We start from the raw sequence: 21006 nt of genomic DNA, 5'->3' as shown, positions 1-21006 counted from the left end.
CAGCAGTCTCCTTCAAAAATTGAACAGCCAGCAGGGCGCTGGATTTCACCGCAGTGCAAACATAAAAGTACTAGCAATGAAAAGTGAGCACAGATTTTGGGGAGGGTGATGCCAGGTTTGAAGATTTTGGTGGATGCAGTCGCTCTTGTTATTGTAAGTGGTGACCTATCCCATGTGCCAGTGGAAAGCAGACCTTCCCCTCAGCCCCACAGATTCGCAACACTTCTTTTTTTACATCTAAAATCATGTGGCAGTGGTTCAGGCATTCCCATGGATAAGCACTAGGCTTTCAACCCTCTTTTCAGCTTAAGAAATTAAGTTGTAGTCTTCCAAATAGTTTTACAGTGACTTCATATTTAACTTGCAGCCCAGCAGGTCAGAATACTTTTGGTCATCTTTAATACATTTACTCACATGATGCAGATATGACCATATCAAAGCAAAGGCAGTATTTGCAGAATGCCTTCTTTAAATCACATAAAAAATGTTGTTTTGTCTCAGAAGAATTATTTGTTCAAACCCCAACAAACTTCATACTACAGAACTATCCACAGAAACATGACAAACATACACCAAGTGATTTTAAAACACTTATTCTACAATGATGCTACCAAAGTTAGGTGTTTTCTTAAGCCATTGTAGAAGGCAAACATATGGAAACAAAGGTATTTTTATCTTGTAAAACTAAACATTTTTCTGCTGAAGAGAAAGATATACTGTTTTTAACGCAGATCTCTCTTGAGAAGGACACAGCTGTTGTTCATTCACTTACCCCACTGCTGCTGTAGTCTCCAACAGCCTTGTACTGCAAATTCAGGCTCAGTCTTGGGATGTTCCGATTTTGTTTGAGACCCTTGAACGGGAACCCCCATGAAGTGGGCTTCATGCCACCAGGGCAGTTAGCATGCTGGGATGCCACTGTCTCGCCCAAGACTTCCACATCAAATGCCCAGTCCAACTTTTCAACAGTTTGGAGGTTTCAATCTGTCCTAGGGTGGTATTTGAGGTCCTAAACGCTGCCATCAGCCCAATGTGCTATTTCTGAGCCCTCACCTGCCTGCCCACCCCCAGGAGAGCCCAGGAACGGCTCCCTGCTCTGCTGAAGAGTCCTGCTTTTAATGGGTTTCTTCAACAGTCCCTTCTGTCACTGCTGAGCAGATTAAAAAAAAAAGATCAAACTGAGATTAATTACAGTAATAATTAAAAGCTGACCTTCCAGCAGTTAGGCTAGACATCTTGCCTTCTGAAAAAGCCTGTCCTGCAGGTGCAAGAGACAGTTTTGATGCTGTAGTTCTTCCTGCTGAGTTACTCTTCACCCACTTACAGATGTGCAATTTGACTTATTTTATAAATCACTGCCTCAAAACAAGACCAAAACAACCCAAGCCACTCTCATTTTCCATTTGCAAGACTCAGAACTTTTTCAGAAAGGAGAAAACCATTTATTTCGGTGGTAGAGGGACACCAGACTTTGTTTTCACCAGTACTAATCACTCCTTTCCTTGCATACAGAGATCTAAATCTAGATCCTAGAGATAACCAGGAGAGAAAAAACTTACCCACTCTAGATTTAATTATTTTGTAGCACAGATTAGAAAAAGATCCCTGTAAAATAGCTTGAGCAAGGCTGGAGTTAGAACAAGAGACCGACGTCGCCACTTCCCAGCAGAGAGCCCCAGTCCCCTGGGTGCAGTGGGGAGGAAGGGCAGCGGGCGTCCCGACCCACTGCCTCCTCCACCCTGGCCGCACGCTGCCTTCACCGCACAGGGCCTTGACCATGTGAACATCCAAGAACCCTCTAAACACCAAGCAGCAGAGCACTACATGGTTTTCAGGATGGCAAACAGCCACTAGCATGAGCCACAAGTCCAGCAGCCCCTCCCCCCTGCCTCCCCCTCCATCACTTCCCTCAAAAATGGATGTAGCAGTAGGTATTTCCAAACCCAGCCAGCCTGGTGAGACAGACTCTGGGCTTTGGTATTTGGAAATAACGCAGTCTTGGTTTAAGCAGATATTTTGGTTTTGTTCAGCTCTTTTCCCCCACATCTTGGCATCTCACTGAAATGAGCTTTACTAGGCACTTACATAGTAGAGCTGTAAAGAAACCAGCTGGCTAATTTAAAAGAGTGCAGTCCGCACAGCATTCCCCTCTGGGAATTTCTTGAAGCACATAAAAAAATTAAATTGTATCACTTTTTCTACCACATCATTAGTTTTATTTCCACATCCATATTCTAGGGGGAAAAAAAAAAGTCTCAATATCCCTTCTGCATTAGGCTACAAACTTTGCAGGAGCAAAAGGAGCTACTACATCACAAAAAGAAACGTAACAGCAGGATTACAACCCCACTTGCAATCCAAAGCCGCGACAACGTTATTGTCCCCTCAAAAAGTACATTTTGTCATTAAAATGGTTGCTACTGCGGGCCAGCGTTAGCCCAGGTCGACCACATACCGACAGAAAACATCTAACGTACCGCAGTCCCCTGGAAGGGACAGTGTCAGATGGTGCCGAGAAGCTTCTATGGGGTCAACAAGGGATGAGCTGAGGATGGGGCAAGGTGCCAAGCCCGCAACACTGATACTGGGCAGAAGGAGCAGAGAAGGGCAGGGTCTTGAAAGCCCTTGAAGCTGGCAGGGTAACAAACAGCTGAACCACCGGAGCCGCAAGAGTTCAGACCAGCCACAAAGCAAGGCTGGAGGCAAAGGAAGGCAAAAACCATCTATAAGCCTATTTCTGCTGCAGACGTGAGAGCAAGAAGAATTTGAAGGAAGAAAGGGAGGTATTGCCCTGTGGGAACGATGCGTATGTAGACATACAGCTATTTTAGCGACCCCCTTTTAGTAGGATCAGGTATTGCTGTTTAGACAGCCTGAACAGCAAATCCTTCCAAGGCCGTGAAGCCAACCAACAAACCCTTATCCTATCCTTGTCCCCAGAATTATCGCTCAGTGTCCTGCCGCCCCATCTCCCAGTGCAAGGCATGACGGTGACATTCAGAAGACATCCAGTTCCACACGGGGCCGACCCACCAGATGTCAGAGATGCAGAGCTACCCCGGCAAGTCTGCAGAGTATTTACAAAGCAGTTTGCTAAATTATACAAAGGGAATAATTTGCAATGTAATGGTGTGTTTGCATTCTGAATATCTGATTTCCTGTTCAACACATAACCTAAACACTCCCAACCAAACGCAATGTAGACAAGACTTAAAACGTTTGAAGAAAAGCACTCATCCAGAAAATTAAGGTCAACACGGAACAGATGGTGCCTCTGAAAAATGTGGTTTCAACATTTATCTTTATGTAAAATAAAAATCTTTTAAAAACCTCCGGCTGTTTGGTGACAGTCCTACTTGAAATATTGAATCTTGCACTCAATGGATAATAAAGAAGCACTATAAAATTACTTCAGAATACTAAATCTACGTAAAGTTCTCTCAACTACTGTGCAATAAGATTTTTGTGGGCATGTAAATACGTATCAATAAAAGATAGATTCAATCACTTCTGTAACCGCTATAAATATTGCAAGTGCTCTCCCCATTTCCATAAATATGACCCACGACTCCCAAGTGAAAAGCTTTTTCATTTGCAGCAGTCAGGAAAAAAAGATCCTTTCTTCTTTATCAAAGTCTTTTGAAAGGCTGAATTTGACACCCAGCGCACAGGGAGTTGTGAACAACTTGTTATAATGATGCATGAAATGCCTTCTCCAGCCTCGGCGGACTCCAGTGGGCTTGCAGGAGGATGGGCTGTTACGCTGGAGGGCAGGCAATGTCACATCTACCTGGGGAGGGCAACGGGGGCTCTAACTGGGCAGGCCTGCAAATTACTTTGGTAGTACAGAAATAAGCCGGAACAAGCAGAAATAATAAGAGACAGAGCTGTCAAACACCCAAAGGGGAATAATGTGAGACAAATCAGAATTATATTGAAGAAGCTGAGTACTGGCACAAGCAGCAGCACAAGTAATCACACGGCAAGGTGAGCAGCAGGCAAGGGGAGGCTCAGCAGGACAGCAGGTGAGCCAAGACTTTCTCAGAACAGGTGAAAGAGAGAGCATTTGGAGAAGACACAGAGCTGCACATCAGGGCTCTGTCCAAGTTTACCTGAAACAAGGGAAAAAAAACACAGCCCAAAGTCCACACATCCTGGGCCAGAGTGAACCAAGCATTTCTGGAGGAAGAGGAAACACCTGCAGTACCTAAACATACAGTCCCAGGGAGACGTCCTCCCGTGCATCACCAAGAGAGGACGGCCCTCTGACAGGCTGTTACTTCTGATCACAATCTATGTACATCACCCAAGTCGCTGCACACATCACCCCGAAGTTAATTCCTAAGTGGCCACCTTCGTGCCTGGACTGAAGTAGCCGCCTGTGGTAACAACTGCAGCTCACCAGCTTTGGACATCAGAATAGCCACGGCCATAGAAGGATCTATTTGCTCACAGCACCCAGAAAAATTCAAATTAGCCCAGTGAGAATAAACTGCTGAAGCACACCCACAAAAACAAAAGGTAATTACACAGCTGCTACCAGTTTTTGTCTGATAGTCCCCAGACATCCAACAGAGCAAACATTATCAACGCACCCTTTTTCCAATGTGGCTTCCAGCCATTTTCATCTACTAGAAAGACCCAGATTCTTGTAACTCACGCCTTCAACTGCAACACTGATGAAGTTGCACAGAAGGCTTTCGCAAATCCACTTTGCTAAAAAAGCTGTGGGAAGCTTACAGCAGCAATTGTCCCAAGTTGACATGTCCTTCTTACTGGCTTCATGATACTGGCTTACGGATGTTTTGGGACCTGCTTCCTCTAGAAATTACCTCTGATTCCCTGCACTCCTGGAGAAAATAAACTCAGCAAGAACACTTAGTCTCACTGTCCCTAGCAATGGGACCTGCCAGCAGTAAAGTACAGCCAAAATGAAACTTGGTAGATTGTGCATACCAGCGAAAGGCTTTCAAGAGTGGCTTTTGCAGAGGGGTTTCTTGCTTCAAGGTCATCCCAAACCACATCACAGCCAGCTCTGATAAGCAACAGCACAAGAACAGCTCACCAGAGTCTTACAAATAGTAGAGAGTAGATCAAGTCCTCTTTCCCTCCCTCCCCAGGGCTTTTTTAAACTAAATTAGATCTTTTCTTTTTCTTTTAAGAGAAGGTTGTGTTGATTTTGTCAGTCCTATTGCACAGCCAAGGGCTGCTGCTGCACATAGAAATGTCTATCTGCATCAGGCCTCATCTCACTATTTCTAAAAATAAAATAAGCCATATTAATTTGTTCCTCCAGCACCTGAGGTTTAAAGTTATTTGTTGGCAACTTCTGTTCTTGGCATTTAAGCATTTTTCATATTCAGCTGAAGCCTGACAGCACTACTGGTTATCCTTCTCTGCCTTGCTAATAATTTGGTTGATGACATGCAGGTGGGTTTCTCATAATTAAAAATCCCATTTACAAAGTTTGCATTGGGTGATCCGAAAAAACAGAGCACTCCATTCAAAGGTTAAATCTAAGTGGGCTGCAGAGCTCCATGAAAATATTGCATAATTTAGAGATAAAAATAGTTTTGCTTTATTCAAGCTAGACAGGATAGGTAGATTTTTACCGCAATCAGCCTAAACCTCATCTCTCCAAGTTACATGCTCAAGTTGATTACAGAAAATTAAATTTAGTATTAATCAACCTAGGAAGGAGGAAATTACAAAAATTAAACTAATGCATAAATCATAGAAAATAATGGTGGAGACAGCTACAGGAGACCATTTAATGCATCTTCATGCTTGTCTCACACCAGAATCAGCTCCCCTCTCCCCAAGCCACTCCTGACAGGTAGTTGTCCAACCATTTTAAAAATTTACCCACAACATAGGTACCAGAAGTGACCAGCCGGAGCCCCCCAGGGCCCCACCATCCCTTCTGCTACAGGCCTTGCCCCGGCATCCTCCAGCTATCCGCCTCTCAGCGTGCACCCACCAGCTCTCTGTGACTGGCAGATGACTTGCAATTTTGGGCACAGAACTGCAGCACTTGGCACCTCTGGAAGAAGAGCAAACCCAAATACATAACGATAGAGAATCCAAGCTTAGGAATATATATTCTTGAATTAGAAAGATCTACACATCGGCTGCGGCTTTCAGCTCTTCCACAGCATTCAGCGTCTTCCTAAGTTACGAATTTAGCATCTGATAGATCTGCCCTACCGCCTTATCCTGGTTTTACAGGTAAGAACCTGCTGCCTGCCCAGGACCCAACCCAAATCATGCTTGAAGTTGATGGGATCTCCCGGCCATCCCCACGGGGGATATGGCAGAGCTGGGCAAGTGTGGTTCCAAATTCCCCAAACAGTTGTCCAGTGCTTTGCAAGCCCTTTTCACTCGCTGGCCACGAACCTGAAGAAAGCTTGGTAGAGGCCTTGCTGATACACTACAACATACAACTACACTCCCGTGGAGTCTCCGTTAATGACGTAGTAAACTGATCTCGTCTTTCATATGCCCATTTATCTAACACGTAGCAGCTAGTCAGCCCTGCAGCAGCTGTCCTGCTTCGGGTTCTCCACTCTGCAGAGCAGATACCATCCCATTTAAACTTGTATAGGAAGGAACCATTTAGCTCTGAAGGTACATTTACAGCACAAGAATTTTCTTTTCTGAGCTAAATCCTGATGTTTTACTCCTTCCCTAATCTTGCTCCCTAGGAAACGTACAAATCCGGACAGTCTTTATCAGCTGGGGGGATGGGAGGGCAGTTTTAGATGAAGCTCTTAAAACTGCATTGCTTTATTCCTGATTAAAAACACCAGCAATTCAGAGATATTAAAAAGCTAAATGAAGTCTTCAAGTGTTCCCCTCACTTCCAAACTTTTTTTCTAATCCTTTTGAACTCCATCCTCTGTAGTTTAGTCAACAGCTTGTTTAGGATTAATTTTTTCCATCCCAATTACAAAGATGCTGTGTATGTTTATACATGTTATATAGACACACACACAAATGTCCATCACAGAATAGATTAAAAAGCATAATCCTTATAGAGCCATAACAACTTCAAATTCTGTGGAATCAAGAATAAAGGAATTAGAAGCCTGATTAAGGCTGAAGTCCAAAAGTGCATTTCTGAATGAATTCCTGAAGGGCTTTGCTGAAAACTTCAATCTCCATTTTCAGGCAATTGCCTCTGCTTTGGTATGTGTCTTCCAGTGGAAACACAGCAGCTTTTTTTGTTTGTGTGTTTTAACTGAAGCCATGTCCCCATGAGTGGTTCCCCCTTCAGCCAGCTCCAATCTCCCTAATTACGCAGAAGTAAACAAAAGCAGCCAGCAAAGAGGCTGTAAACTCAGCCAGGCACACAGCCCTGCAAGGTCTGGGGGCTTCCGTGGTCTCAAGCAACCATCTCCCCCCCCCCAAAACAGAGCAGGCACTGGGGACATCGAGCGTGACCAGCAGTGGCTGAAGCACCACCCAAGGCCCTGAGGCAGGCAGAGCCCCAAACACAGCACCTGGGGCTCCCGCTCTGGTAGGGGCCACAAGCCCCCGCAAATGCAGCAGCCCAGAGCAGGGGCCTTGCAGGGACTGGCACCCACTCACGGCCCTCATCAGCCTCGGACCACACCGCCATGCCCCTCGCTCCGCCTGCAGCGCGGGGGCTGGGGATACTGGAGAACCCACACTCGGGGGATGCTCCAGGCCACCCCAAGCAGGGCACCCAGCCCAGGCTGGCCCCTGGGGTCCCCATGCTCCCTGGCAGCGAGGGCCAGGCTCACCCCGCAGCATCGCACAGCACCGGGAGCATCTGCCTCATGCACAGCAATCGTTAGATCTGCTGCCATCATTAACAGAGACTCATCAGAGCCGGGACAGGGAGTCACGGCCCTGCACCCTCCTCAGTAACATACGCTGGAGCAAGGGGAACCCCCCAAATCAACCCACTCTAGCCCAAGGGCTAGCAACTGGCAAGAGCTGCTGGGAGAAAGCACTGTGCCTCCCTGGACCCCCCTCAAAAGCACTGCCAGAGACCGCACCAGGCACTGCAAAGAACTGCTCGGCTTGAGGGTTAAGGATAAACAGCATGTCTGAAAGGGCAGATCTACAGACATTTGAGAGAATCGGGGGAACAACACGGCCGCTGAGAACGCACAGGCCATGAAGCAGCCCTGGAAACTTCCCCTTTGAAAAACCCTCAGAACCCCACTGAGTTTGCTAATTCCTAGTCCTAACAAAGCACTTTGAAAGCTGCTGCTGAAAACTGCCCTATAGAACAGGAAAGGATCCTTTGTGTTTTGGGGGTATGGACATGAGTTGCAGAGGATGACCATAGCACAGCCAGGTCATTAGCAAAACACAAGCATTAACGCCTATGGAAAATGTAAGGCCCCAGGGGGCTGCAGGGAACAGCATTGTCCCACCAAACAGTCCCCTAGGTCCAGAGAAACGCACGCGCTAACAGAACACTGCTGACATCCCTGCGGCGCTGCTAAGGGTGTCACCTGTACAGATAAGACGTTTCATACAGCCTGCAGCAGCTTTGCACAAGCAGCACTAGATGCAGATACCTTCACTGGACTTTGTGCGAAGCTCAGGAGCAGCATTATCGGAGAGCACAGGGCTGCAACCTGCCAGCTTCCAGTTAAGGCCAAAGCGAATTAAATGAGTTGTGAAAGCAGTGACTACATATCACGTGCCTTGGGCCAGCATTTACATTTGTTCTTACAGCACCTTCCCCTTTTCACTGTGGACATGGAGTGCATGACCCTAGCACACACACAAGGTTAGGACAGTGTTGCACAGCACAGGACTGCTTCTCCATTTTTGAGATCACAGGGAAAGATTTATGCTGAGGATGGACAGAAGGAACACATGGAGTACTGCAGCAGACATACAGCAAAACTCTCCACTGCCACATGGCTGCAGTCTGCCATCAGTCCCTTTGTTAGGGTGGATAACTGGAGAGGAACTATTGGGGGCTGAGAAGAGCTGGGCATTCTTGTGACTCAAGTGTATCAGGAGTACTCAGCTGCACTTCAGCACTGTGCATTTGGTGTCTGGACACGTGAACACCATCCAGTTTTTTCCCTTTGGCAATCTGTATTGGCTAGGATGAGCCTGCCCTAACTGCAGCCTTACCTTTAATATCTGGGGAAGACACCTGTAAAGAGACTCCCTAATGACCTAACCACTGGGCACCCATGAACTGCCTTAGAGTGTCAGAGTAATTCATGACAACTGCTTGTTTACACAGAGAAATGTGCGTGTCTCTGTCCGTACACTGAGGTGGTATGATCCAAACAGATGTTAAGGCAGGCTCCCAGATTCCTCTGCAAGCTGAGAAATCACTATCTTGACACTGATATCTCTGAGGGAAACAACTTTGTCTTAGGTTCACCGGAAGATCAGAAGACCTTGAAAAATTACTATGATTATATTTACTTTAAGTCCATGCGACTTTTCAGGGCACAGATTTCCCCTGCAAAGAAGTAAAAATTTATTAATAAACTGAAATAGTTTCACATAAGAAACAGGGAGGCAGGAATGCTACTAACCTTGAGAACATGAAGACCAGCCTCTTGCTTTTTTCCTCCCAACTGCAAAACAATCATCCACTTGACAGCAAGCTTTTAATCTTAGGCCATTTATCAGCAGTAATCATCTCGCTTTTTATTTGGAATTTGTGAACAAGTATTCTGTTTATTAGCTCAATAAATGCTCAAATGCATACAGCTACAAACATCAGGCACCTGAGCACACACTAACACAGGGTCCCCCCCAATTTCAACCTTCTTTATGCTGTAGAGAAGCCAAGACCACCAGAATTTGAGATCCATGGTGGAGATACCCCAATGAGCATGAAGTCCCCACCACGCTATCACTTGCACTGTTCACTTGCTACCTTTACAGCTACTACTGGAAAGCACAGCTCTCACACCATACTTACATCTCAGTTTACCTCTGGAACATGTCATATATATGTCACAGGTTTAGAAGTCCTTTTGGCTTCCTTCTCACAAGCGTATCAAATGTCTTAAGGCAACACTGCATAAGAGGTTGCCCATGCATCTAGACTATACACGACTTATTTAAATAAGTAAGCAATTTAAAGTCCCTGAGTTACACACCACCTCCTTACACCATTTCCTCACACGTCATTGCATGCTTTCTGGTTCACCAGTTAGCACTGCTCTTCTGTAACAGCACCCGTGGGTGATCTCATGAGGCATGCCACCCTCTTGTGTCCAAGACAAGTTTCGCTAGTTCCACCTGAAAGCAGGTATCAGGATAGCACTTTACCAGACCAGACCTCAGGTGTCTGGGCACACAGGTCTCTCTAAACTTCCCCTCAGAAGTTTGTTGTTGTTGCTGCTGCTTGCATTTAAAAGGAAGTTCAGTATGTCAGACTAAGCAAGGAACTTTTGCCAATCAGAAGCAATTTTCAACAAATCATCACGATACTGTACCAAAAGCAGAAGTATCCAATGTAAATAACTTGTAAACATTAGTGACATAGTTAGTAGATTCAATTAACAACCACAGAGGCAACTCACAATTCAGAAATAGCCTTTTGTCATTAAGTCTTTATGGCTTGACAGAAAGAAAGTTAGAATTGTTTTGGAAATGGTTAGTGCAATTTTTTGAGAGGTCAGCTATAAGAAGAGTTAAACAGATGAATCCAGTATGACACCTCAGCTTCCAAGTTGTTTTTGAACCTGATCTGAAATATGGCACTGGACTCTAGATAAGAGTCAAGGCATTAGTGATCTCAGAAATAAAACCACAGCTATTTTCCCCTGGGAGATGGTGGTGGTGGAGTTAAGTTCTTTAAGGGATAATTCATATTTCATATAAAACAGATGAAGGAAAGCTTAGCAGCTTAATAGCATGAGAAGTGCAGCTGTGTGCTTGGCCAGTACCTCTGCAATCCACACATACAGCTTCATCTAATACATAATTCATTTGGAAAAGTGAATGAAGGAAGGAGAAGTAGGCAGCCTCCTTGAAGAGATAGGTAATGCAGCGTTTGATAACAGTTCTTTCCTGGAAATTCAGACTCCTGCAAAGTAACCTCGGGCTTTTACACAAGGAGTGGCTACAAACAGCCTATTCCCCAATACTGTCTGAATTTAGATCCTCCTCTCCTGCTGTTTTCATGCAAAGCAAGAATTAATATCAAAGTTTCCATCCAAAGCAAAAATCAGTGTCACTTCCCTTGACAGTGATAATGGTGTTCATGGAGAATTTTTAAGCAGTGTACCCCTTTTTGGAATCAGAAGTCAAGCTTCAAGACACTCATTGTGTCTTCAGCTTTCATCTGAGTTATCCATTGACTCAGGAGACACCACTAGGTGCTGACACCACCGTTTCCTTATACTTATTGCTTTTACAAGCTATATTCATTCCAAGGACACCTAGCTCAGGAGAGCATCTTTGCTCTTCCCCTTCCTTTCTCTTCCGATACGAAGAACTCCCATTAACCCTAATGGAAGCCAACGCATGCATGCCCAGGATATAATAGACCTTTTAAGGCTATATGGTTGACCAATAGAAACAGAAAAACACATACATGTAACTGAAGTTTTCTTCCATTTAGCAAAGGGCACCAAGTTTTAATTGAGACTCTTCAACCCGTTACCCTTACTTTCTTACATCCACCTTCTCCCTCTACCCCTTTAATTTACGGGGAAGACTCTCTGTGCTTCCCTAAGCAAAACAAGAAATAGATCACATCAAGTTTGCTCCATAGACCAAAAGGTAAAAACACAACAAAGGACAAACTGGTTCACAGTTAACTATAAATAAAAGTGCAATAAGTGTTCAAGTAGAGTGTAGAGTTTAAGCAAGCTGTACAACCACATTTGGCATAGTCATCTTTTAAAAGCTCTGCGTGGGTCCCTCCCATTACTGACAGCAGGGAGAATAGGCTGAACACTATTAGCTGGTGCTGGATTTACAGGTCCTCGTCCATTGCCTCTCCCACTACCTGCGTAAGAGTGGCCGTGATTATATGTAAATGGAAATCCACTTGATTCAGGTCCAGTTTGTAAACCATTTCCTACAAAGACAGAAAAAAGGTTATCACGAGTTCCATGGACTGAAATCACTACTCCCTTAGATAAGTTTAGCAACAGGGAATGCATGGAATTTGAAGCAACCAGCAAACCCCAAGCACCACAAGGAAAAGCCCCTCTGGCACTGCAAGACCCCAAACCACAGCTTACCTTTCTCCCCCTCCCAAACTCTCTCCCTCCCTCCCTACCCCCCACTCTCCACTAAAGCAAGAAGGGTCATAGAGTTGCACGCTGATTCTTTGCTCAGGAGAGACATTGGAGTCTCAAACTAGACTGGTGCTTTCAGTAACATGCACTGTCTTGTAGGACACACACCAAGAGGTTCCACAGAGACAGCAGGGCAGCAGAAGTCAAGGAGAAACAAGCAAAGCAGGCTACGCAAAGCTCCTTGCATCATTCCCCACTACCAGACACACAGAAATAGAAAGCTGCCTTGTGAAGTCCAGCCACAGAAGCAACTCAGCTAGCACCAAGTTCTCATGAACTTGATGCCTCATAAGCATCACTGCTCATGTTTTGCTGGTAGGAAGAGGGACAGAGCTGAAATGGCAGAATGACGATAGGAAGCATGGGGAGAGAAGGAAGAGACGAAAGGAAAGAATTGCATTTAAAGACCACACAAGAAGCAGGAAGAGGAAAAAAAAAGATGTTTCGGAAGATATGCACAAGCTCAGTGAAAACAAAGCTGTCCACCAAGGAAGTACCTACACACTAACTGGGCTGAAAGCCTACTCGCTGCACCCTGGCACTGAGGAAAGACTGGCCTCAAAGCACTGCCCTTCTTTGCTCAGAAGCATTTATTTTCAAAGGAACAGAAATGGCTCGTAAGAGAAGTAAAATAAGAGAAATGAAAATCGTGTTGCTAAAGAGGAAGCAGACAGTCACCGAACTGAAGTGACACAGAGCTTTTTAACAGCAAGTTACAGATCAGCTTGCAGTCATTCACCAGCAGAGCTTAGCTATACACCACCAGGTACTGAGTCTGGGCATCATGTAGGCAGGCCATAACTAAGGATCCCTCCCAGCTTACACCCACTCAAGTCTCTGAAGCATTTTCTTATTTAAGCTTCAATGCTTAAATACATCACAAAACAATCCAGCCAGGTCAAATACTAGAATTCAGATTACTACCACTTCTGTTTTGGGGAGCTAATCTGGCAGGAAAGCCAAGGTGACTGGTAAGATTAAAGTAAGTCATTGTTAAAGCCCAGGTCCCGGGCAGTTTAAAAAAACCCAGAATTTCAAGTGCTGCAGAAACTCTTTGAAAGCATCAAAACAATTCAGGATTAGTCAAGTCCCTTCACATGATGCAGGCACCTTGAATATTCTGATCTCTTCCTCTTTTAGGGAAGAAATTCTGAAACCATTATTCAGGAAATGTTTGTGCAGGTTCAAGCCCCAGTCTAAAAGACTTTTTAGAGCACCGTACGCTTTTGCCCCAGAGTGGAGAACCCTTAGCAAGATAAATTTCTTTTTATTCCCATTAAGTGTTTCTCATCCTTTCACTTCCACAAAATGAAAAAACTTACCCAGTGGCCCAAAAGTACAAGAACCCATATTACTTGATGCAGAACTATTATTCTGTTCACCCTGTGCCTTCAGAGAAATGTAAAAAAACAAAAAGAAAAGACATGGATCAGAGAGAGAAATGTCACATTTTTACAGGAAGGGGCTGATTTTTTTTCCCCGCATTCTTATAGTGGCTCCACATGGAATTTATCTACTACTGGCATTATTGGCTCATTTTTATATATGCATTTTCCAGAAGAGTCACATCAGAACACAGCCTAGTGTGAAGTATTCAGAACAAAGAGCACTTTATACCAGAAGACTCAGACAAGTTTAACATACCAGTTTGTTCTGCCCGACGTGTTCTGAGTTGGGCTCACTGAAGTTTGGCACTTCTGAGTATACCATGCAGAACCTGGGGAGAAATTAGGATTATGAGGAAGTTTAAAGCCATTTTTTAACAGAGTTCTCAACTCCACAACTCAAAGAACGTATGTTCTTGACATATCCCATCACCTAGAAGTAACTAATCCAGACCCCACTGTTCAGAGAGTATCCATAGATATTAAAAGGCTCTTTGACCCCTTTATAGGCTTGTGGTAAAGCTGTCACTTCTTCCTGGTGAGGGTGTTTCAGTCAAGCAGAGGCAAGTACACATTTACCCTAGGAGGTAAAATGGCCTAAAGAAAACAAACAGTGATGAAAAGGCTCCCTTCGCCTCTGTTCCAGCTGCACAATCTTGTCCAGCGCCCACAAGGTCACCTGAGGCACAGTCACCCAGCCTGCTCCCAGACTGGGACTGCATTAGATCTCTAGGCAAAACTTAAACACTCCCACACACGCCCGTGCTACAGAGTGCCCCATTAACATAATAGCACAGAGCACTCTAAAACAGGGAATTAAATTCAAAGCATCCTTTTCCACTCAAAGAGACTACGGAAGAATAGGCCCACCAACTCACCAGGTGGAAATTAAGGCAGAGGGGAAGAAAGATTTGGATCATCACACAGCCTGGACTTGTTAAGCAGAAGTGGAGCTCCCACCTCTTGCTGGGAGGCACAACCGAGATAAGGACTCTCCTCACGCCAGCCTGCTGGATGACAGTTCCAAGGCAACGGCTTTGCACCAAAGAAAATCTGCAGGTCATCCCTCACAAAATCCAGCTGAGCACTGGGCATTTTTGAACCATCCGAGAAGAGAGGTGGCCACCCCACAGCCCCACTTCCCTGATGACTACAAGGCTTCCCACGGTGCTCTGTGCAACAACAAAGTACTCTTCTGGTTACAAAGTGTTGCTATGTTTCCTGTTGCTTGTCAAGTATGTTACTCATGGCTGTTCTTAGTCAGGAGGAGTCGCCGCCTCGGTTTGTGGGCAGTTTAGAGAAGGTTTAATGAGGCTTGCTCCTCTTTAGATATGATTCACTGGAGTCACCTTTGTCTTCCTTCTTTGCACTGTTTGTCTCTACAGCACAATACACACACAAGGCTTCCACCAAAATTAAGAGGTTATTCAAGCTGAGGCCTAGGTAAGCAACGCAGATTAAGTCCCTTGTCATTTACACAATTCCCCTCCTCTAGGTAAAATCCAGACCTGTGCCATAATAGAGGCCAATTTTCCTCAATATACCTAGAATCCAGAGAGGGTCAGAGCTCATTACCACAACAACACATAAAAACTCACACCACAGTTGCCTGTATTCTACCTATCCACAGCCAATCAACACACTTTTGCTGCCCTAGCTTCCACTGACTAGGAGCCACCACGTCTTATACTTACCAGGATGCTCTGCTGAGAACAGGACATAACACCACAAATGTACACACACAATACTTACTCCCCAATTTTATGCAGCTCGCCTCCTCGTCCTGTGTAAAGTGTCAGGCACCCTTTCCACAGAGATGCATACCTGGCCAAAGAAAGGAGAAGCAAAGCAGTCTCTTAGAGAATGAGAAATACCACTGTTGAAAAAGAAAGTAGCAGCATGCTGTCTTCCAAAAGTTAAAAAGTATTACATATCAGCATGGACTAAATATATTCCCAGGGACCCCAACATTACCACACTAAAATATTATAGATCCCCATGTTTTACTTGTAGCAAAAGTTACTGAAAGCTCAGCTGACTCCTTTGGCAATTCCAGGAAAGCAGCCAATTATTTTGAGATTGGATGCTCTTTCCCCAGCTGGAGCAGCCCTTATGACTGTTCCTGCAGAGGAAAGGCATTTTGCCAGAAGCAGCATCTGTATTACCATTCACTGACAGCTCTCAGTTCTGCTTTCAGCAGGAGCCAGGAAGAATTACCTTTGTTCACTGGAGAATTATAGGTACTGCTACTGAATGTGTATAATAGGAAGTGCTTAATTTTTGAGTATAGGTCCTTACCAGATTTTTTTTTTTAAATGCACAAGTTTGACCACTATGTTCCAAGTGACAGAGAAATGCAATGAAATCATTTTTTGATTGCGGAAACATTCACTTACAAGACAGCATCTAAGTGCACTCTAGTCTTTACAGTGGCACTTGACTTCAAGCAGTGGAATTTGAGTTATGCAAAACTTTCTGTAGAATTGTTCCTTTCAGTGAGGGGCATCATATATGTGAAGAAAATAATGGAAATACAGACCAGGAACCCAGGTGCAGTGCAATGGAGTTAACAGGAATATGGGTGTCTTCTAGCAAAGGAACAGGAAGCCCCAGCAATTGCACTCGCAGGAGTCACCAGATAATCTGGACAAGTCACCACTTCCCTATGCTCTGAGTCTATCTCTGGAACACAGATAACAAACCTTCCTCTTGCCCTTCGCCTTATCTGCTGAGACTGGGAGCCGTCCGGCCGCACACAGGGCCTCAAACAGAGGCACCAGCAAGGAGTCAGCTTGGCAGAAGAGGACCGTAATGCCAATGCAACAATAACCTTCTCTGTGCTTCAGCACAAAGAGTAAAGCATAGTACTTATAGTTATGGTGCCTATCTCGGGAGTTTTCCATCCAGAAGCAGGATTAATGCTCTTCATAATGCTACCTTTCACTTTAAAGACTCCCTCTATGCTTAACCTTTAATAACCAGACAGTTGGACAGTCTTGTGGCAGAGCACAAAGGAAAAGAGCTACCAAATAATAAATGTAAGTCAGACATACATTTACTGGGACAAGACCCAGCAAACCATGGGACTGATAACCTCCAGCACAAAGTTATTCCAGGTATGCAAGCATTTGTTTTTTGTCTCAGAAGGAGGTGGCCATAAAGCACTAAACTCCAGAACTAACTTCAAATTTAGAAATATTAACTGCAGCAGCTTCCTGTAAATGAGTTAATCAGCCAATGATAAAAATCAGCAACAGTGCCTGCTTTTGCAGAAGAATGCATCTACAGCTTGAAATTCAGCAGGGAAAAAAAAAAGATGTGTTTACACACAGGGCCTAGCTAAGCTTTTCTGCCTGTAATAGTGAGCATCCTGCACTGAAGTTAGATTAACCTATAGAGCTGAAATTTACCTGCCTTGCAATGGCAACATCACACACTCAAATTAATCCTATTTAATACTGTGTTTGGAGAACCTTGTATGCCAGTGTGAGGGCATTTTTCTTAAGATGAGAGCCAAACCAGAACGTATTTAGCTTTTGCCATTTCACTGACTATGCAGTCCTAAGAGAGCATGCAATTCATGTAAATGAAGGCATGACTTAGCCACCCACCAGGAATACTGATGTCAGTTCGTAAATTTAATTCATGCAAGCCAAACTCACTTTTTGACGTGAAGGGGTGCAATGACCCTCCCATGTGCTGCACTGAAGAGAGCAGCTACAGTAAGCCAGTCACAGAGCAGAACACAGTAAGCGCTGAACAGTATCACTATTAATTTGTTTCAGTGTCATCCCTGCACAGGGCTTTGTGCTGGCCCAGAGCTCTGGTTTAGTTCCACCCTCCTCGGCGCCCCAGCACTCCACGTGCTCTCCACACAAGCAGGCTTCCCCAGAACCACCTCTGCTGAGCAGGCAGCCTATCTCATGTAAAGTGACATTTGCATAGGAGGAAGCAGCTGTAGTGTTGGTGGCAAGGGTCATCCAATTTCACTCCAAAACCAAGAATTACACTCAAATGAACAACCTAAACTCAGTTAGCAGCTCCACTGAGTAACCTTTTACCTACTTTTTCATAAAAACAAATTAAAAGGACCTTACACACGCTGTAGTTCCAGCACCTCCTGTAGTGCTTTAGGCCAACGGGTCAGTGTAACAGATTTCTAAGTGTAACCTAATGGGCATGGACAACTCAAATGAAAGTGACCATCGCTTTGCTACTGACAATTTCAGGGGCACGGGAAGGGATTTTCAAATTGAATCTAGTGTTCTTTGTCACAGCTAATAAACATAAGCTTGGGATATTTTTTTTTGTTAATTAAAGCACTTCTGAGATACATTAATTGCATCTAACCAAACTAACACGCTCTACAGTGTGGCCCTAGCATGAATTTTTACAGTGAAACTGAAAAGGTTCTCCTCCTCTACCTGTCATTTCTGTTAAACACACTGCAATGAAAAGCAACTTTTCTGCATGGGAGACATTAATCACCCTCTCCTTTCATTAAGGAGCTGACTGCTAGAGTAAAGAATTGGCTGTAAAAATAAGAACAAGCTTTTGACTTCCCTGCTTGATTTACAGGCCAGGACTGAACTGTTGCATTCCCCCCCACCACCCCAAAAGATGTATTTTCCCAAGGAGTTTTTTTTAAAGCCAAACCAAGTCTCTTACACACCAACTCCCCATTACAAACACAAGCCCCTCCTGGCCATCTGTATGCTCACGCTAGGCATGTTCTGGGGGGGAAAAGGTGGTTTTAATTTGGCAAGTGACCTCAGGGTGCTGCCTCGATAGCAGGGAGCCAGCTTGGCCACCCGCGCCCCTCGGAAGGCGGCCGAGCCTGCTCACAGCCCCGCACCTTCGCCTCTCGCCGACAAAGGGCTCCCCGGAGCCGGCGCTGCCCCGGGGAGCGGGGCGGCGGGCCCGGCCCCATACGCACCCTTTGGTCAGGCGGATGATGTCCCCCGGCTGGATGAGGCCGCCGATCTCGTCCCACACGGAGATGGTGATGCTGCCCGTCTTGTCGGCCACTTTGCAGGACCTCACCTCGTGCCCGTCCTTCGTCTTGGTGACTCGCCCTGCGGGGAGAAGCGCGGCTCAGGGGGACCGGGGCGGGGGGGGGCACGGCCCCGCCAGCCCCCCCGCCGGACACGCGTGGGCGGCCCGGGGGGTGGGGCGTGCCGGGCGCCACTTACCGATCTCCAGCACAATAAAGATGACATTTAAGTTTTTCAGTCCGGGTTTTATGTCTTTTATGAGGTGGTACGCATCGCTCGCCGCGCTCATGCTGCGGGGGGCACGGGTGGCGGGGCGGGCCGAGCCCGCATCCCGCGGGGGAGAGGCGGCGGCAGCGCAGGGCCGGGCAGTGGGGCACCGGCAGCCCTCACAGGGGACGGGGACACGGGCACCGAGGGGCTGTGCGGTGACTGGGCGGCACGCCGGGACCCCACCGCTCCCTCGCCCCACCGACACCACCGACACAGCAAAACCCCCCGCCCGCTCCCGCCGGCACTGAGGAGCACATGTGCGCTGCGCTCCCTTTTATAGCAACCGGGCGGGCCCACCGCGGGCGCCGGGCGGGGGTGGGGGGCGGTGCCGAATGGAACCGTCCGGGGCACGCGGAGCGCCGGGAATGGGCAACAGGCGGGCGCGGGCCGGCGCCGCGCGCTGATTGGGCCGCGCCGCCGCCATCTTTCCGTTCTCGGGGCGGTGCGGGGCCGGGCCCGGCCGGGTGAGCTTGGGCCGACTCAGCGGGTGCCCGGGCTCGGCTTAGTCGCTCGCTGCTGCCCCCGGACACAGCCGTGCAGCGCCCCGGTGCGCGGCCGGTGGGGCAGAGGAGAGTTGGGAAGCGATTCGCCTCCTTCCCGCGCCATTTTGGGGCCCGGTCGTAACACGGAGAGGGGTCTTCCCACAGAGGTTTCTTGGAGGGGGGATTCCCCAGCAGTTCTGCCCTCCTTCACTGAGAAAAAAAATACACATTTAGGAGAAAAAAATTACACATTTATGCGTTCATTGGGATGTCAGCTAGGGGAGCTTCTGTCGTTACTGAGGGAAGGCTGATCGTGGTCTCCCCCAAGCAGAAATGGCCGACGGGGGGGCGAAGGGAGGAGCAGAAGGCCAGGGGGGCTGTGTGGCACCCCGTGATTTTGTCGGGTGGCACCACATCGTAATGCTCCTGGAACCGAATGCTCAGTGGATGTAGGGAAAGTCTAGGGTTATGCGGTACCAGGCTTTGAACCTTTCAGTGCCAAAAACATGAGCCCAAATTCTGTTGAGCATTAAAAAGCCCATGAAAGCACCCCGAACTCTGCCAGCAGCCACCTGCGGAGACACATCGCTGTCTGAGCCTGGCTACGGGCTGGTCAAACATGAGGGGAGGGCAGCTTCTCCAAGGGGAAAGCCATCAAGGTGGTGGACCAACAAGCCCCCTCAGCCTTGTGACATGCATGGCTGGAGGGTTCTGAGGAAATGGCTCCCTGCCGCAGAATAGCCCAAAGACATGTAGATGGTTCTGTAATTCAGCTCTCCCCCTTACGAAAGGCAGCAGAGCAGTGTACGTGCGCTTAGCTTCTTTTCAGAGCCAGGCTTAGCTAGCTGGGCTTTCCCCTTCTACTTCTGTTAGCAGAAATCCATAGATGACAGCAGTTGTGAAATGCTTGGCCACGCATTCTGACACATGGAAGCTCTGGTCCAACAAATGGTGTGCAGTGCTTATCTGTAGGCAGTGGAGCAGCCTTTCTGGGTGCAACTCGGTGCTCTGAATAAAACGTGCTGCTTGCAAGAATCTGAGAGGAAGGCAACATGAGCCACAGGAGAATTTGCTTAAAGCCCCCAAGAGCTTAATCCACTTCTGTCCCAAATCCTTCAGTCGGTGCAGATAGGGGAGGTGACAGACTCCCTGGTGCAGATAGGGGTGGTGACAGAGTCCCTCAGTGGCCTCTCTCCTGACTGGCTCTATAGCTTTAATCTGGTAACGCTAAAACCTTTACAGTGATGAACTGTATGTCAATACATGAATGGGTTTAATTTAGTCACTTGAGAAAGAGTTCCAACCAAACTCTAGGAATGACAGTGTCCCTGGCAAAGGTTGGACAAAAATACTTTTATCTGTAGCACTGGTAAATTTTTTCCATAGGGATGAGTTTTTTCTGCCTTCCTCTGCACCTTTTGTCTGCCCCATCTATTTGGAGCCCTTGGGAAAGAATCTTTTTGTATCCTCTGTTTTCAGCCCCAAGCACAGTAGGACTGTCCTGGATCACTCGCTGGGCCTTACCAAAACAAAACACGACTCTCAGTACTAAAACATCTGGGACAGGACAGCCAAAGGCCATATGCTGCTTTGCCTCATGGAGAGT

At 46.6% G+C, this 21006-nt stretch overlaps 1 protein-coding gene across 1 annotated transcript; it reads right to left on the bottom strand.

Annotated features, from left to right (window-relative positions):
• Positions 1 to 9667: 9667 nt before the first annotated feature.
• NABP1 (nucleic acid binding protein 1) lies at positions 9668 to 19147 on the bottom strand. The gene is made up of 6 exons (XM_068407774.1): positions 18847 to 19147; positions 18591 to 18729; positions 15407 to 15478; positions 13914 to 13986; positions 13592 to 13658; positions 9668 to 12046 (listed from the first exon to the last, which is right to left on the bottom strand). Exons 1-6 carry the CDS (start codon positions 18935 to 18937, stop codon positions 11859 to 11861), a joined length of 630 nt encoding a protein of 209 aa, XP_068263875.1. The 5' UTR covers positions 18938 to 19147; the 3' UTR covers positions 9668 to 11858.
• Positions 19148 to 21006: the final 1859 nt, after the last annotated feature.

This window comes from Nyctibius grandis, chromosome 9, assembly GCF_013368605.1.
Source record: "Nyctibius grandis isolate bNycGra1 chromosome 9, bNycGra1.pri, whole genome shotgun sequence".
NCBI lineage: Eukaryota > Metazoa > Chordata > Aves > Nyctibiiformes > Nyctibiidae > Nyctibius > Nyctibius grandis.
This window is presented reverse-complemented; position numbering and strand designations above follow the sequence as displayed.

Coding starts and splice junctions, on each gene's coding strand:
- NABP1 (XM_068407774.1), bottom strand. CDS start 18,937: ATGAGCGCGGCGAGCGATGCGTACCACCTCATAAAAGACATAAAACCC. Junction 18,730..18,846: donor CTTTATTGTGCTGGAGATCG/GTAAGTGGCGCC, acceptor TTCTCCCCGCAG/GGCGAGTCACCAAGACGAAG. Junction 13,659..13,913: donor ACGTCGGGCAGAACAAACTG/GTATGTTAAACT, acceptor ATTTCTCTGAAG/GCACAGGGTGAACAGAATAA.